Genomic DNA, 15,370 nt, shown 5'->3' with positions numbered 1-15,370 from the left:
TATAATTATCTTCATTTTTTTATCTATTTCAGATCAATCAGCAGACTGATTTAAATATCTAAAGTAAATCGCCATTTTCACTTTTCATAGAAGTTCCACACTCTAGTGTATTATTCGTTTTTATTGTTTCTGATTAATCGATATATTGGTCTAAATATGTAATACAGATTGATATCCAGTCATCGTGTAGAAGTTTAATAGTATGGTTTTCAATGGTACGCACGCTCTCGCGCCCAAGCGCGGGAAAAACTTCGGGAGCAAGAATAGTAGTTTCTCTATCTTTTTGGTTATTTAATTGATCTTAACATGTTTGCTTAACAAATTAAGTAACGTAAATTTTATTAGATAAGGGAATTAGATTCGAGATTTAAGTATGCAGTTGTTATCAAATCTAGTTTAAGACTTTTATTCCTTGAATTCCCATATTCATTTTTGCCTGATATAAAGAACAAATTGAATGTCCCAGAGTTTTACCCTTTTTGCTCCTAATTTGAATATTAAATTTTTATATTATTGAAGAATCCGTGAGATATCTCTCACCAAACCAAAACTCTTGTCAACAATTACAATAATGTTCATTTTGGCTCGTGAGTCTCGTTTAGGTAATCAATTGAATTCATAATAAATCATGATTGGCTGTCATTGGATTTAAATCTAAGGCTAAAAAATAAAGTAATTGAAATGATTTTATTTGCCCTATATTTCTCCACCCTTGAATTCAAATTCAAAGACAGTTGAATAGAATTGAGTACATAAGTCAATTAATTTGACTCTCTCTTGTTCACCCCTTTTGTGAGTAATGAATTATTACTTATTCTTACATAATCGAAAAACTGTTTCTTCTATAAATAAAATAAAAAATGTTAATACAATGAAAGATCGTTTGCTTATTCAATTTATCAATCAAATGAACAATTTTGAGTTTATAGCAAATTCAAATAATTTCTCTCAAAAAGGCTCTAATCTAAACTGATCTTGTTCGGAAGTTATTTTGAGAAAGATACATTATTTTTTTTTTTAAATTGCTAATATTGTGAGAGAGTTCAAGAACAACCCAAAGCCATTGCTTTTGTTGCTCAGAGCTCCACAACTTAAAAACACCAATTCTAATTTTTGCATGAAACGTAAGATTCATCACTAAAGCATAATGATATTTCTCTTCACAAGTGTGAATGAGGTCTTGGGTTCAAATTCTCTCACCCCTTATAAGATTAGAAAAAAATCATTTAAAAAAAAATCAAAAAACAAAAAACAAACAAATAAACTATCCACTCATAAAATTAACAAAACAATCGGTTGATTCGAAGAGCGAGAAATGAGTACCAATTTTTTTTTTCCTCAAAGTTATGAGCTTGACAAATCAGTTTGAAGAGGCACTTGGAAGGCAGATGCGACTCGTATAAAATGTCTGATAAAGCTGTTTAGTGGAGTTTTCAAAAGTCACTTGAAGATGCTCAGAATAAAATTAAAGATATGGAATGAAAAGGTTCAATAGACGATCAACCGATCCGTCAACAAAGCTTTTGTATCTATACATTTTGGTAGTACGAACATGAGTGCTTTAATAAGCACTTCAGGAGTAGCTTATTGATTTCATGCTTCCGTCTTTATTACCATTCAGGATGGAAGTGGAAGAACAAAATATCATTTGAAAGTACAATCCTCACGTTTCTGAAAATGAAATAAGTAAACAAGGCAATTCACGGTTCTTTAAGATTGACGAGTACCAAGAGATGCAACAAAAAAGCTTCTCGTTCACAAACTGTGCATGCAATTTTCGAAAGAGCTACCGTGTGCGTTTAGGCAAATTAACATAAGCAACAGTAGCTAGGCTGTATAAAGTGAATCTATGTGTGAAATCCACCCAATCAAAATTATCATCAAATACAGTTATATACACGGATCAACTGAAAAACAAAGATGCCCCTTTCACCTGAACCTTCCATCTTCCATTACACTAACCAACCGCACCACCAGCAACGAAAGTAAATTTCTGCCGTTTACATAACCAGTTCAAACAGAAAGCAAAGATCACTGACCAGACCAAAGAAAAATTCTATACTCGGAGTGAGAGAACCACAGGTTCACCTTTTTTTGTTTGGTAACTAATGAATCTGATTACTACTATCCCTCTGACTGCAATATCTATATAACCATTATATCATTCGATAATGAGATGCTCTACGATCTAAGGATAAATGCATTACATACAGGAAAACGACCACCATACTTTCACGCCAGTACCAATCTCCCCTTCTTCCTTTTCATTATCATTGAGTTGAAAGGAAAGAAATGCATAAGCTACTCCAGAAACAAAACCAGTAAACAGCCAATCACTGTCACTGAACAAGGGGACAGTGAACCCATGAAAAGGGAGAGAAAAAAAAAAAAAAAAAACCTCATGCATTTGCAACCTCTGCTTCTCATACTATACTTCAAAAAGGAAAGCACTCGACTTGAATTGCTGATCCACTAATCAATAGGAGGATCAAATATCATTTCCTGCATCATAAGTGAAGAAGAGCCCTCTCAATACTATGAATGATGATGGACATGTCTCATTAAATCACAAAACTACATAAATATTAAACAAGGCAAACCTGATCACACACGGGACATGTGTCACTTCTTTCCATCCATTCAAGAATGCAAGCAAGGTGAAAATGGTGGTCGCATTTCGTGGTAATTTTTGGATTTTCTTCATCATACTCTGCACAGAAAAAAAAAATTGAAAATAAAAAATTCCGACTGAAATTCTTTTACCAAATGGAAAACAAAGAATGTGGCTAAAATAGGCAACTTGCAGTAACAGGGCCAATGACAAAGAAGGGTGCTTTATTTTCCTCATAGTAAAGTAATGATAAAATAGAAATGCCTGCAAGGAGTTATTCAAAGGACTTTACCTTCCAAGCAGGTGGGGCAAACATCCTCCTCCTCAGTGACTAAAGCAACAGATTGCACTGGCTTTGAAAGTTCAACTTCTGCCTTCTTAATTGGATCAAGCTCTAACTTGGTGTCCACTTTGTACTTCAGGTCTTCACACTTGGACGAAGTTTCTTGAGGATTGTCACCAGCTGCTTCTTGAACAGAATCAGAAGTTGTTGTTGTCTGCAATGTTGCATCACTCTTGTTGCCAGAAATTTCTTGGGCCACTGGTGGAGTCTGAGGACGCCCTGCTGACACATCATATGGAATAGGGGCAGGAGGTGGTCTATAAGTGTCAGGTATTGATGTATCCAAGTTTGTATCAACAAGGAGGCCTGTGGAGAGTGCAGAGGCACCTTGGCGAGATGACAGGGGCACGTGCTCTTCAGATGTCCTCGGATACTATAGATGTAGAACAATGAAAAAATCAACTTGATCTCCAACCCATACTCTGATATCTATGATATTAGGTTGATATTATTTCAAGTAATTTATCACACGACAAATCTACTTGCGAATCATTTACATGAAACAAATAATGCCATATAATTTCTACAGAAAAATCGAGCTCAATACTACAAAACTAGCAGAAGAGAAAAAGAAGCACCAAAGGTGAGAGAAAGCATCATACAACATAGTAGTATGTAGGTGCGGCCCTCAGCTCGGTTGCTTTGGAAGAACAACAACAGCACCCTCCCATTCTCTCTTACTTATCTCTGCTCCGGACTGAAAACTATAGGTACTCGGCACCACATATCCCCTTGCTTCAACACAAAAATAAAAATAAAAATTCTGTTAGATTATGCAAGCACTAAGCAAAAACAATAACAGCAATATGTTAACATGCTGAACATTCATCAAAGGACCTACCGCTTCAAACCTAACACACGATTTCCACGTTCCAACACCCCCAGCTTCTTAAAATTTCCAACGAAACTAGTCCAAAGCAATCATCTACAGAAGCACTATTTACATTAAGTATCCGATTCTTAAACAAATCCACCATGCCGATTAGACACCAAAACCCCCAATATGTTCCTAGAGTAATACACACACTGATATTAGCCGTATAGAATAATAATTCATGTAGCTTAAAAAATCAAAAATTAAAAAACTAAAATTCTCCAACACAATTCCATCTCCTATGCACTTGAAATCTACTCCGCTAATCATGAGTAAAGCACCAAACTAATCAACCTGAGTCTTTTCCCGAAAAGACGAACCCAAAATTTCCAACCATTTACGCATCACGCACATCAAAACACAATAAATTCAAGCAGAAAAATCTACAGAAATCACCGAAGCGAATGAAGCAAAACAGCAATCAAATACGCATAAACAGCAATCAAATACACGAACAAAAAGAAGAAAAAGCATCGAAATAACAGAAAAAAACAAAAAACGCGTAAGGCTTAAGCCAAAACAGCAAAAGCAGTAGACACCGATACTCACAAAGCAGATAGAATCAGCCGCAGAACCTAATAGACAAGCCTGAATAGTCTGTACAAGAGGGAGAGGGAATGAATCGTCACCGGGACAAATTAAGCGGCGGTTTTTCACGAGATGGAGAGTTAGCGAGAGTGAGTACCTGGTGACGGAGGAGAGGCGTCGATCGGAATCGAAATCGGAATCGGAATCGGGGAAAAGGAGGAAGGTGGACTTGTTTCTGGAGTGCGTTTTAGAGGAGAGATGGCTCCTTTTTGTGTGCACTTGCGTGGCAACATACAACTTCTAGTGGGAAATTTACTAATTTTCTATAAATGATAAAATAACGTACTTTTTTTTTTTTTTTTGTCGAATAATAATTTTAATGATTTGTTGAATTTATGGTTTGGGTTTGTTCAGTGTTGGTGTATCTGACTCTGCTTGCTGCTTTGGGAAAAAGCAGATTGGTTGGGCCACATTTTAGGCCCACTGTTACACTTTAGAGCCATAGAGAGTTGAGACACAGTACAAAAGTTGGTGGTTACTGGCGCGCCCAAATATAAGTAGGGTGGGTAAACCAAAGGTGTACCGACACAAAATATCTGAAAAATGTTGCATTTCATGTCGGTACACTAGTAAAACGACAGAAAATTTCAGGATTTTAGCAGTAATTTTCACGCTGTTATTGGTCCCAAAATTATAAAATTCGGAATCACCTGGTGACCGTGTGATCATACTAGAAATATTAGACCTTGGTTACCGGTGATGCTCATGCTTTCATAAATGGTGTTCATCATCTAAACAAGCATTCACCGGTGGATGGCCAAAAAGATAGAAATTTAAAAAAAAAAAAAATATATTGAAGCACTAATATTAATTTACAAGTATCAATAGCTTGTTCTCTGGAGTCTGCACATTGTACCAATACTATCTGTTTCTAAAACGGGCTATATCGGATCACATACTACTCATGTGGAAGGATAGCATAATGATGAGATACCTAATGATTGATGATATATAAATAGCATAGCTAAGGAGTATTACTACAAAGTTACGATTTGAGGGAGTGAGAATATAGTAAGCCAAGCACTCTCCACATCACTCTATGATTAGATCTGATCTAAAGGTTAGGTAGGGTAGATATACAAGCATTCCAACATTCACATTTCTCGTTCTGTACGTTTCCTAGCCAACTCGGCAGATTTGCGCCTCCTTGCAGCATTGACAAATTCAGTGATCACTGATACCTCATCCAATCGCATCTGTAAGCCGAACTAAAGAGGATTAGAACTGTTACGATAATGTACTCAGGCATGTATTCTCTTAAACACAGGGGAGTGAGTGAGAGATAGACCAGCTGTGATGTAAAATGTCGTTGCACAACGTTAATCAGTTGCTCCCTCGTTGGATTAGGATAGCTGCTTACCTAGAGTTTGAAACATTGATAAGCTGGATTTAGTTACAGCATTAAGTAAGCAGGTAGGAGTTATAACAAAGAAAATGCAGAAATCAGTGATACCCACAAGGTTGAAGTGCCTGCAGTACCTCCGCAAAGTGCTTGTTCCTAGTTTTGCCATGTTTACTCTCTGATCATCCATGCAAAGGATTAGGCAATGCAACAATATAGCAAGCACATGCCACTCATATAAAAATTTGGATAATTATACATCTTTACATAACATGAGTAGCAGCAAATCAGATCATAAAGATCTACCTGGGTCTGAAAACTAGAACTGAATTAAACCACTGTGGATTCAACCAATAATGCCATAGTACTCATTAGGGGTAACCATAAGCAAACGGAATATCCAAGAATTAATCAAAAGATGTTAAAGCAGCAAATTTCCAATTCAATACCTCATTCTTCAAAATTTATAAGTGAACATTTTTTTTTTCCTCAAACATACTTGGCTGACAGGATAAAAGCTTACTGACAAATTTTTTTTATCAACAACACAGATGAGACCTCTTTCCAAATTTCTTACCAGCTGAGGTTTGTGGATGGACTGAAATTCTTGATAACTGCCACGATAAATCGACTTGGTGGATGGAACATATGATTTTGGATACCGAAATCTTGGTTTATCATGTCTGTGGAACTCAAGACTCCTAGCTGCAGGAAGAAAACCACCAATAAATGCCATAGTCAGGTGGCAGTAAGAGTGGAATTGTGGTTTCATCGGGTACATGGTATAATAAACTTACTGAAATCATTCTCCTTCACACCCAGTTCAGAGCTACTGCTAGAGTTATCATAATCATTGTTGAAATCTTCCTCATTCCCTGTAGGATGTTCCAGCACACTCAATGCATTCCTTTGAAGCTTGACTTCAACGCCATTTTTCAGAACCTTGTATGGCAAAATGGATGGTTTTAAGTATGCATCCCACAATAGTAATAACAACAGGTCTATACTTTCAACCCATAGGAAAAAATATGGGAAAAAAAAAAACACCAATAATCAGGAAGCAGAAATAAAAAGAAAATTAACAGCAAGATCAATACCAGTCCTAATTTTTCTAATTTTAATTTTAACTGTGATCCATCGAAGTGTTTAGAAAGGAATAAGAATAGGACTTTACCATTTATTATAAAAAGATCTACCTCTTTTCTTCTAAGTTTAAAGAGTTGAACAAATTTACAAAATCTTAAGGAAAAAGAAATCTTAACAAAGATTTACCCTCTTCTATCCTTAACTTAAGATCTAAATTACAAATTGGACAATCAAATAAACAGAAAAAAATATGCAAGGCATTTTAGTTAAATTATACTTGATTTTTGCATCAAAATATGTTCAAACTACCTTACAGGTTAACAACTTGTCAGACATGGATGGATGCTTACAAAGAATGTCAGCATTGTATTAACAGCCCATACAACCAGATAAAACACTAAGCCCAATGGGCCAAACAACCAAAATTAGTCAACTAATTATACATGTGAACCCTAATTCATTATTTCCAAACGTGCATCAAGTAAAATGTAATCTTCAGATCAAGTCAAATTTGAGACACAAGATGCTAAATAAATAGTACCAAAACAAAAACCAAACCACCAAAAGAAATCCACTTCAAATCCAAATAGTGCAGAAAGCCCATCAACCAAAAGTAGATCAGGAGGAGCAGTTTGGAAAAAAGAAGACAGAGTTGAGAATAAGAAAGAGGAATGAATTATGAATACCAGCCAGTGCCAACCACCAAGCCCAACCGCTTTCTTGACCACTCCCTGTAGACCCACCAACACAGACTTTGTTCTGTTGTTCCCAGTAACAATTACCTTAGTGTGCCTGGGAAGAACTGAAAGCTCATCCTCCCCACTTTCGTCATGAGAAGGTGACAGCACCCTAGAAGCACACAGCTCAGGCTCTAGCATTTTCCCCCAATTGTACTAAACCCAGTTCACCAAACAAAGAAAACCTAAACACCCAAACTCTAAAATTCACAGTTGAGTACTAAAGACCCATCATTTCAGTCAAAAACACTTGTTTCTCAAATGGGTTTTTTTTTTTTGCTCACATTCCTACAATTTTTGATGCCTGTAGCAGAAAACGAAAACAGAGGCTGTGTCATAAAGAAACCCAGAGGCTTACAGTGACTGTGACTTATACCAATGAGTAATGGAGAGAGAAAGAGAGCAGACCCCTTTTGGTGCTTTGAATTGAGTGGGTAAATTCTTGAGCTCTGACACGAAGTTTCCACTGCAAATTTGAATGCAATGGAGATAAGAGTCCAATCCAATCACCCGAGTCACGGGCTCCGATTGATCACAATAAATGAAGCACTGTTTGCTTCAGTCAGATCACCACCACCACCTAGGCCCTAGCTAGCTAATAGTGACATCATGCAAGACCCAAAGCTCTACAGTGACATCAGCATCCCTGAAAACCAAAGTATGCAGACACAGATTAGAGTTGGTTTGTACAAGTCATAAACTATTCAAAGGGGGAAAACTTTTTCACGGTGAAAAATGCTCAAAGCCAGGCAATCCCAAAACTATTTTTGGCAAAGTGCATGTCAGAAAGAAAAAAGAAAAAGAAAAAAAATTTCAAATTTCAAATTCAAAAAGAAAAAGCATGACCTGTGAAGGTTCCAAAACAGAATAAAAATATCAAAAAAAAAACAAAATTTTCTGAAAACAAAAACAGAGAGCTCGGCTTCACTTCCAAATCCCAATTAGCACTATCTTGGAGCATTAGGCTCCCATTTGAAACCAAGAACAGCGTGAAATTGAAATTGAAAACAGTGAGCAACCAATACTAGTGTGACTATGATGGAGGTGAAATCAGCAATACATGAATTGGAAGCACAGAGTGTGAAATTGCAAGAATTAGAGAGAACAGTACTGACCTGTTGAGATGAAATGGCAGTGATGATTATGGAGAGAGGGAAAATTGAAAAAGGGGTAGGAGCAAAAAAAAACAGAGTGATCTGAAATTTGAAGAGGGTGGAAAAAATGCACAGTGTGAAGAAGGGATTTGGAATTTGGTGCTGAGTGTGAAGAGAGAGAGAGAGAGAGAGGAGGAAGCACACACTAAATGCTTACCAACTGCCAGGGAAACGTCCTGCCATGTGCCGTACGGTCACAGCTTGGGTGACGGGAGGAACCGGTCGGCGCGGCGCGGCTCGGCTCGGCTCAGTGAGAGGTGTGAGTGTTTGATTGGACTGTGTTGGAGGGTTGTGGGAGGGGGAAGGAGGCGGGGGGGGCCTGGCTCGTGGTCATATCAAGCTCCGTGAACGTGCACGTGGGCTCCGTTTCTGTATCTGGAAATTTTGAAGGGACTGTTTTGACGGAGGGAATTTACCGCTTGCGCTCATGGGTGAACAAATAATTGAGTGACATTAAAAAACTCTTAAAGAGTAATAATGCTTTTAGGTAGGGGGGGGGGGGGGTAGGCTTCTAGATTGGTTGGGAAATTTCTTGGAACCCAAGGTTATGAGTGTATTTGGAGAAAAATTTGAAATGATGGCGACAATATTAACAATATGCAACATTCTGCGATCAATAGTGTTTTAAATTGAAGAGTAAGTGGATGAGGGTTAGATCTAATAAATTCAATTTTAGCTTTATTATCTCGTGTTCTTTTTTCATTTAATGATATTGTCTAATGTGTCGATTATTGTATAAATAAGATTACACCAGAATGGCTAACAAATAATTGACGCTAATAAACACTAACTTTAAAACTTTTAGATAGAAACAAAGATTTGGGCTGGGTCAGGCCCACCCGTTCTTCCTTGAGAGAGTTGATAGAATAGTTGTACTAGTTATCAAAACACTTATGAAACCTATCTACTTCATGGAGCAAAGAGAAGTTAGAGAAGCAATGGAGCAGAGGCGCGATGGAGCTGCTGTGATGAAGAGCTAAAGAGCGATGAAGAGCTGCGGGGATGAAGAGCAAATGAGCGGTGGTCTGTTTTGGCCTTTTGGGGATCGATGTTTTAAAAGTTTAATTTCTCAAAAGGCCTAAAAATAAATTTAAAACGCCTAGCCACCTCGACCGCCTAAATCTTGACCGCCTATTTCCTTCGATTACTCATTACTCGAGTCAGCCTGTTGCCGCCCAGGCCGCCCCATAGCCTAAGCGGCCTGGGCGGTCGTTTTTTTAGAACATTCTATAAATATATGAATAGTTTATGCGCTTCATGATAGAGGAGAATGATCAGGATAAGAATTTTGAACAATCCAAGTCAGGACTTCAGAGATTTGGGTATCAACCTCCTACGATCACCAAACCTCGCCCAAGATCTAATCCAACATCGATAAGCCCTCTTGTATGAAACCGCAATCATACTAGACTATGAGCCCTTCACTATCGAAGATCATCTGCATACATTGTTTTAAAATAACATATTTTTCTACCTATCCTCTGGATTTTTACCGTGTTGATAAATAAATCTTCGTACCAACTCTATTTTAAAATTAACGTTATTTATCTTAAGAGAACTAACGATTAATCTGAAAGTTTACATCGCTTAGTTATTAAAGAATGTCTGATTTGTTGCCACTTCATCAGGTGACCACCCACTTGTTACAAAACATTGAACGATTCCCTTATCATTGGTTTTACTGAAGTTAGAAAGTATTACTACTACACTAACTACAATGTAGAAGTACGAGATGGCTTCAAATTTCGTGAGAGCCTAGTAATTAGCAAAAGGGAATTCGTCTTCCTAATTCAGCCGCCGCAGAACAACCTGAAGCGTCGTGAAAAATCCAACCGCAACAAACCTGCTCGCCATTTGTCCGACAGCAAAATATCAAGACTCCCTTCCATTCCCATATAATTGGCCACAGGCTCCTTGTCTCACATGGACACTTTCGTCTTTTCACCCCCCCCACCTCCTCGGGCTTGAAGATCTGCCGTGAAGGACAAGGCAAGCCGAGCCAAGAGCCAAGAGCCCCGCAGAGCCGGTCAGTTTGGAACAATAATAAGAGAGAGCCAGGAGTGACGTACACGTGTCAGTAACACAGCTGTCGGATCTTATCCTACCACACAGCAAGTCTACCCAGTAGAATTGAGTCGTACCATTGAGAACTCCCTCCTATATTTGTGCAAAAAGAAAAAAATAAAATTAATTTGAAATTTGATTTCAAGTCCGCCATTGCAGCTGGACCGCACTCCACTCTTTACTCTCACTCTCACTAGCTCTTTCAGTTTTTTGGGGAATTCAAAGCGTCGGCCCCCACTCCCTCCTTCCCTCCCACATGCTTTTTCCCTCGCTTTTTTTTTTTTTTTTTTCCCCTTTCTCTTTCGGGAGCTGGGATCGGGTGCACCTGCGTCCTATCCTAAACCTTTAGGAAACTTCTGATATCAGTTCCAATTCCAAACATTCAGTCTCAAAGAAGCACCAGTTCGACGTTCCCTGGAAGCCGTCGTCGTCGTCCGGTTGATGTCTGGAAGCCCTCTACTCTTACGTCGATAGCTGAATCTCGTGCAGCCATTAATTCACCTAATTCACAAACTAGTAATACAGCATTGCATTGATAACTCTATAAATAGAAAAGGGTCAAAAGGGGGCACCATCCTTGTAGAACTTTTAGATAAATGCAGGGTCAACAAAATCGCAGTAGGAAAGTGAGCTCAGCAAATCAAGATTCAAACACAGCATTTTCATAGCAAGCTGGGAAAGTGATCAACAACAAATGTGGCCTCACAGCATTTAACTAGACATGTCTATTTCATACGAGTACAACAACATTACCGAAAGAGTTGGTAAAATTAAAGCGCAAATGTACTAATTAAGATCCCGAAATCCCACATCACAGACAAAAGTAAATGTGCCTCGACCTGGGGGAAAGTCCGGCAACAGTAGCTATATCTGGCAGCAGATTCAGGAGTGATCCATGCGCCTCCTATACGAGTCTGAATGCTCATCCACCCTCCTATCCCTAGCTGGTGGAGAACGTGATCTTCCTCGGCGGTTGTCCCTGGATGGAGGCTCTCTGTCTTTCCGCCTACGAGGTGAATAGCTACGAGATCTTCTACGATCACGATCACGGTCACGATCACCATAATCACGATCTCCACGATCACGTCCTGCATCTTTTTAAACAGGAAAAATACATAAGTTTAAAGTAAGACTGGTGTCTCAATGCTTTCTCAAAATTTAATACCTTCTAATCTCATAAAGGAATTCTAATAAATACAGGAAGAGAAGGGGTGAAGACTATGGATACTTAAGATGACCATATTTAAAACTCTTGCTTTATTTTTTAGCATAAAAACTAAGATAAGGAGAGATGCAAATTTTTCAATAGTCAACAAATCAAGGTGGACTGGACCACCAAACAAAGCATTGATAAGGTAGAGGACACTCATGAATATTAGCTACCATGGTTCTAACCAAAAAAATGAATATAATGAAACTTCATTTCAAGTAGTTAACCCATTGTGAAGATTGTTTAGGCTGAGGCATCAGACTCAAAATAACACGCAAGTCTGCTTGCAATGATGTGGAGCTGTGGACCAAAGGTTACATTTGCCAAATAGTGGTCTAAGTTCTATTTGAGATTTGAATTCTGTCCCACCATTGTCAATACTCACTACAAGCACACAAGATGACCACAGGTATGGCTAACTTTGGCAAATGATGGCCAAGGTTAGTGAAAAATACAAATGCAAAGAAAGATACAACCCATATTCTAGTGTACCTCGCTTATCTCTCAAGCCTTGATACCTTCCTGGAGTAGGTGTCCTCCCTCGCTTCCTCTTTGCCTGCATAGTTAAAGAAAATCAAGATAACATCGCTGCAAATAAAGTTCATAGTTTACGAAAGGAGAAAGAAATGCAGATAAGCTAATCAACAATTTACTCAAATCAGTAACACTGCTTTCCGTATGCTCTGCTTGAAACTACCTTGCATTACTGGAATGACTATGATTGATCCACACAACATGAACAGAAAGCGCAAATGTTCTCATGTTTTTAAAGTATCCCTCCTAAGGTTACCATCAAGGATAAAGGCTAACCATACCGGCTGCAAGGAGGTTTTCTCTCCAACTTTTTTTTAACATATGATATAAGATATGTCTTAAGGATTAATTTCGAGAAGCCCAAAATGCAAATACAACAAGAAGAATTTACCATGTCTCTAGGGTATCTTAAGTATTAAGGTTAATAAACAACCATCAGATGCTGTTGCCAACGAAAGAGGAATAAAGGGCATACGACCCACTGCAAAATAGTTGAATTTGTATTGATGATTTTTGAATGTCGACGCAGAACTCATGTCGTGAATGGGATAGTTTCAACTGTTTAGAGCTTAGATTGTGAATTCGATGAAGTACACACACCAGACCTGCTGCCAAAACTTATCAGGCAACATTTCTGAAGAAAGAAAATCTTCATTATAAAATAATTTAGCAGCATACTACATAGTAACTATCTTGATCCTTTGACAGAAACTGATACCTTTTCCACAGTGACTAGTCGACCTTCAAGCACAGAACGATTCAAGTACTTAATGCATCGCTCTGCATCCTCCACAGTTTCCATTGTGACAAATGCAAATCCACGAGATTCTCTGGAGCGAGGGTCAGTTACAAGATGGCACTCCAACACCTGAAACCAAAGCTTAGTTGTAATTTATCAACATAAGATCTACAATAAGGTACTCTCAGGTTATCACTTTCTAGGTGAACATCAAGTACGAGCGACTACTCTTGCCTCAGCAAGTTTAGTTAAAGCCCAGTAGTAGAAAGGAAACTAGTTATCTTAGTGCATAAAGAGAAATGACAAGCACTACATTACCAGCTAATAAAAATTATGTATCATAGGATAGAAAATGAAGCTTCTCTTTAATCTCAAGAACAGAAAGTAAATGGAAAGGCAAGCTGTTAAGTTACCAAGGAAGTTACTCCCTTCTTCCGAACTTACAATTTTCCTTCCTGTTCTAGGGAGATTCAAGTATAATAGCTAAATGAAATACAATTGACCTATCTAGTGATAAGCTGATGGCAGGCATAACACACCTGCTGCCTACTGTGTCCAAAGTACACTTAATAACATGCTTTTCAAGTTGTTACTTCCTTTTTTCGTCAAAAAAGATTTGGTCTGTCTGTCCATTGTTTAAGATAACTATTTTGGTCATGCATAAGATATTTGTGTTTAAAATGTTGAAGTCAATTAAAAGCACTATAGCACAACAAATTCAATCTACATGAAGCTTTCTCAGGGTAAGTTCCATATATTATTCAGAAAATAAAGTTAGAATAGCTCATACCTTGCCTTCTTTGTTAAAGAATTTCTCAACATCAGCAGAGGTAACCCTTGTGGATAAGCCTGTTACATACAAGTTGTTTCCAGGATTGGTTGCATCCACAGAGGGGCTCCTGGAGTAAGAAAAACAAGATTCATATTCAACTAATACAACAAAGCTTGAACCCAAATATTTTGGTTGGAATAAACCCAAAACTTACAAAAAAAAAAAAACCATGAATTTCCACAATGTAACATAACATATATACATGCAGTTATACTAGCCAATAACCGAGATTTTATTGACACTGAACAGTTAGAAAATTGAGATTTCCAGTGTACCTAGAACGGCTCCTTCTAGACCTCGACAATGATCTCGATCGGCGGCCTTTGACAGGTGAGACAGAGGTCTGTGGTGAAGCAGACCTGAGGAGTAATCACCAAAAGTCACAAGAGAATTATGATACTATACAACTCATATCATTATTCAGCAAAAAGAAAAAAGAAAGACTAATTATGAATCAACATCGAATGGGAACTGTACCTTTTTGCTCTCGTGTATGGCATCTACACACACAAAATGACTACATTAGATGCCGATCGACATGAAACTTTCAGTGTGACTAATAGGTTAACTAATCTGTCTGTAATGTATATTTTACATTCATACAAGCAAATATGGGTCTCAAATCATAATGTACACATGTAATTATGGAAATGTAATCTAACTATAAAACGAAAAACTGGCGAAATCGAAAAGCTGGTTTCATAATCCATTTTAAATTTGGTGAACACATGCTAAATTTTCCAAAAGAAAGAACCGAAAAAAGGCGAGCCAAACACACAAGGAACACAAAACTCAGCTACAGAGAGAGAGAGAGAGATCAAATCAAGCTGAACGAAGTGAAAACTAAGCTCCATTACCAACATAGACAACACAGATTTAACTTCTCATTCACTTTTCCTCAGCAAATTACGAACATTCTTTGGTCAAATTTTACATATACTAGAAAATACGAGCTGCATATCATGAAGGATGAACAATCTAAGTGATTCAAATCAAACAAGTCGTCGAAAAAACCAGAGATTTGGCAGGTAGAAATTTTGAAAGCAGATTGAAGAGCTTGACATCGGTGTGAAATTGTCGATTGGATTAGATGGTGAGATTGAAGAAAAGATTGGAGGTGGGTTTACCTTTGGGGTGGGTGGAATCTGGAGTCAACTCCCAGATGGCCCTAACGCGGTGTTAACTTTGCTCTAAAGATAATAACGGAAGGTAGGGAGGAAGAGCTTGAATCCCAAAAACGTAACAAACAAATATAA

At 37.9% G+C, this 15,370-nt stretch overlaps 3 protein-coding genes across 16 annotated transcripts; all 3 read right to left on the bottom strand.

The window, feature by feature from the left end:
• Window positions 1-1,814: 1,814 nt before the first annotated feature.
• Window positions 1,815-4,664, bottom strand: LOC112179282 (probable E3 ubiquitin-protein ligase RHB1A). Of its 7 annotated transcripts, none has more exons than XM_024317655.2 (7): window positions 4,514-4,663; window positions 4,378-4,425; window positions 3,796-3,963; window positions 3,557-3,689; window positions 2,904-3,327; window positions 2,601-2,710; window positions 1,815-2,502 (listed from the first exon to the last, which is right to left on the bottom strand). In XM_024317655.2, the coding sequence occupies exons 4-7, from the start codon at window positions 3,623-3,625 to the stop codon at window positions 2,473-2,475; spliced, it is 633 nt and encodes a 210-aa protein (XP_024173423.1). In that variant the 5' UTR covers window positions 3,626-3,689; window positions 3,796-3,963; window positions 4,378-4,425; window positions 4,514-4,663; the 3' UTR covers window positions 1,815-2,472. The 7 variants fall into 7 exon arrangements, with proteins under 7 accessions (XP_024173423.1, XP_024173425.1, XP_024173429.1 ...); XM_024317657.2 differs by having other exon boundaries at window positions 3,796-3,879; XM_024317661.2 differs by lacking the exon at window positions 3,796-3,963.
• A 759-nt stretch (window positions 4,665-5,423) lies between these two features.
• On the bottom strand, window positions 5,424-8,859 carry LOC112175683. 2 transcript variants are annotated; one of them, XM_024313403.2, is made up of 8 exons: window positions 8,697-8,859; window positions 7,990-8,227; window positions 7,531-7,885; window positions 6,556-6,700; window positions 6,336-6,463; window positions 5,874-5,936; window positions 5,705-5,776; window positions 5,424-5,612 (listed from the first exon to the last, which is right to left on the bottom strand). In XM_024313403.2, the coding sequence occupies exons 3-8, from the start codon at window positions 7,720-7,722 to the stop codon at window positions 5,511-5,513; spliced, it is 702 nt and encodes a 233-aa protein (XP_024169171.1). In that variant the 5' UTR covers window positions 7,723-7,885; window positions 7,990-8,227; window positions 8,697-8,859; the 3' UTR covers window positions 5,424-5,510. The 2 variants fall into 2 exon arrangements, with proteins under 2 accessions (XP_024169171.1, XP_024169172.1); XM_024313404.2 differs by having other exon boundaries at window positions 7,531-8,227.
• Window positions 8,860-11,431: 2,572 nt separating this feature from the next.
• Window positions 11,432-15,370, bottom strand: LOC112180692 (serine/arginine-rich splicing factor SR45a). Of its 7 annotated transcripts, none has more exons than XR_002928424.2 (8): window positions 14,972-15,122; window positions 14,592-14,614; window positions 14,390-14,473; window positions 14,073-14,181; window positions 13,262-13,411; window positions 12,935-13,177; window positions 12,502-12,565; window positions 11,816-11,893 (listed from the first exon to the last, which is right to left on the bottom strand). XR_002928424.2 is itself a non-coding variant. In XM_024319254.2 (7 exons), exons 2-7 carry the CDS (start codon window positions 14,612-14,614, stop codon window positions 11,682-11,684), a joined length of 642 nt encoding a protein of 213 aa, XP_024175022.1. In that variant the 5' UTR covers window positions 15,242-15,370; the 3' UTR covers window positions 11,432-11,681. The 7 variants fall into 7 exon arrangements, 4 of the variants coding, with proteins under 4 accessions (XP_024175022.1, XP_024175023.1, XP_024175024.1 ...); XR_002928426.2 differs by having other exon boundaries at window positions 12,935-13,151; XR_002928428.2 differs by having other exon boundaries at window positions 12,935-13,148.

This window comes from Rosa chinensis, chromosome 7 (genome assembly GCF_002994745.2).
Source record: "Rosa chinensis cultivar Old Blush chromosome 7, RchiOBHm-V2, whole genome shotgun sequence".
NCBI classification, from domain to species: domain Eukaryota; kingdom Viridiplantae; phylum Streptophyta; class Magnoliopsida; order Rosales; family Rosaceae; genus Rosa; species Rosa chinensis.
Note: the sequence above shows the minus strand (reverse complement) of the source record. Positions and strands in the feature narration are given on the sequence as shown.

Excerpts from the sequence above, each read along its gene's own strand:
- LOC112179282 (XM_024317660.2), bottom strand. The coding sequence starts at position 3,625 with ATGGGAGGGTGCTGTTGTTGTTCTTCCAAAGCAACCGAGCTGAGGGCC. Across the intron at positions 3,328-3,556 it reads CACCTACATACTACTATGTT|TATCCGAGGACATCTGAAGA; the intron begins GTATGATGCTTT and ends CTACATCTATAG. Across the intron at positions 2,503-2,600 it reads CATGTCCCGTGTGTGATCAG|GAAATGATATTTGATCCTCC; the intron begins GTTTGCCTTGTT and ends CTTATGATGCAG.
- LOC112180692 (XM_024319253.2), bottom strand. Across the intron at positions 13,412-14,072 it reads TCTTTAACAAAGAAGGCAAG|GTGTTGGAGTGCCATCTTGT; the intron begins GTATGAGCTATT and ends CTTTGGTTTCAG. Across the intron at positions 11,894-12,501 it reads AGGCTTGAGAGATAAGCGAG|ATGCAGGACGTGATCGTGGA; the intron begins GTACACTAGAAT and ends CTGTTTAAAAAG.
- LOC112175683 (XM_024313404.2), bottom strand. The coding sequence starts at position 7,722 with ATGCTAGAGCCTGAGCTGTGTGCTTCTAGGGTGCTGTCACCTTCTCAT. Across the intron at positions 6,701-7,530 it reads TTGGTGGTTGGCACTGGCTG|GTTCTGAAAAATGGCGTTGA; the intron begins GTATTCATAATT and ends TTGCCATACAAG. Across the intron at positions 5,613-5,704 it reads GACATTTTACATCACAGCTG|ATGCGATTGGATGAGGTATC; the intron begins GTCTATCTCTCA and ends TTCGGCTTACAG.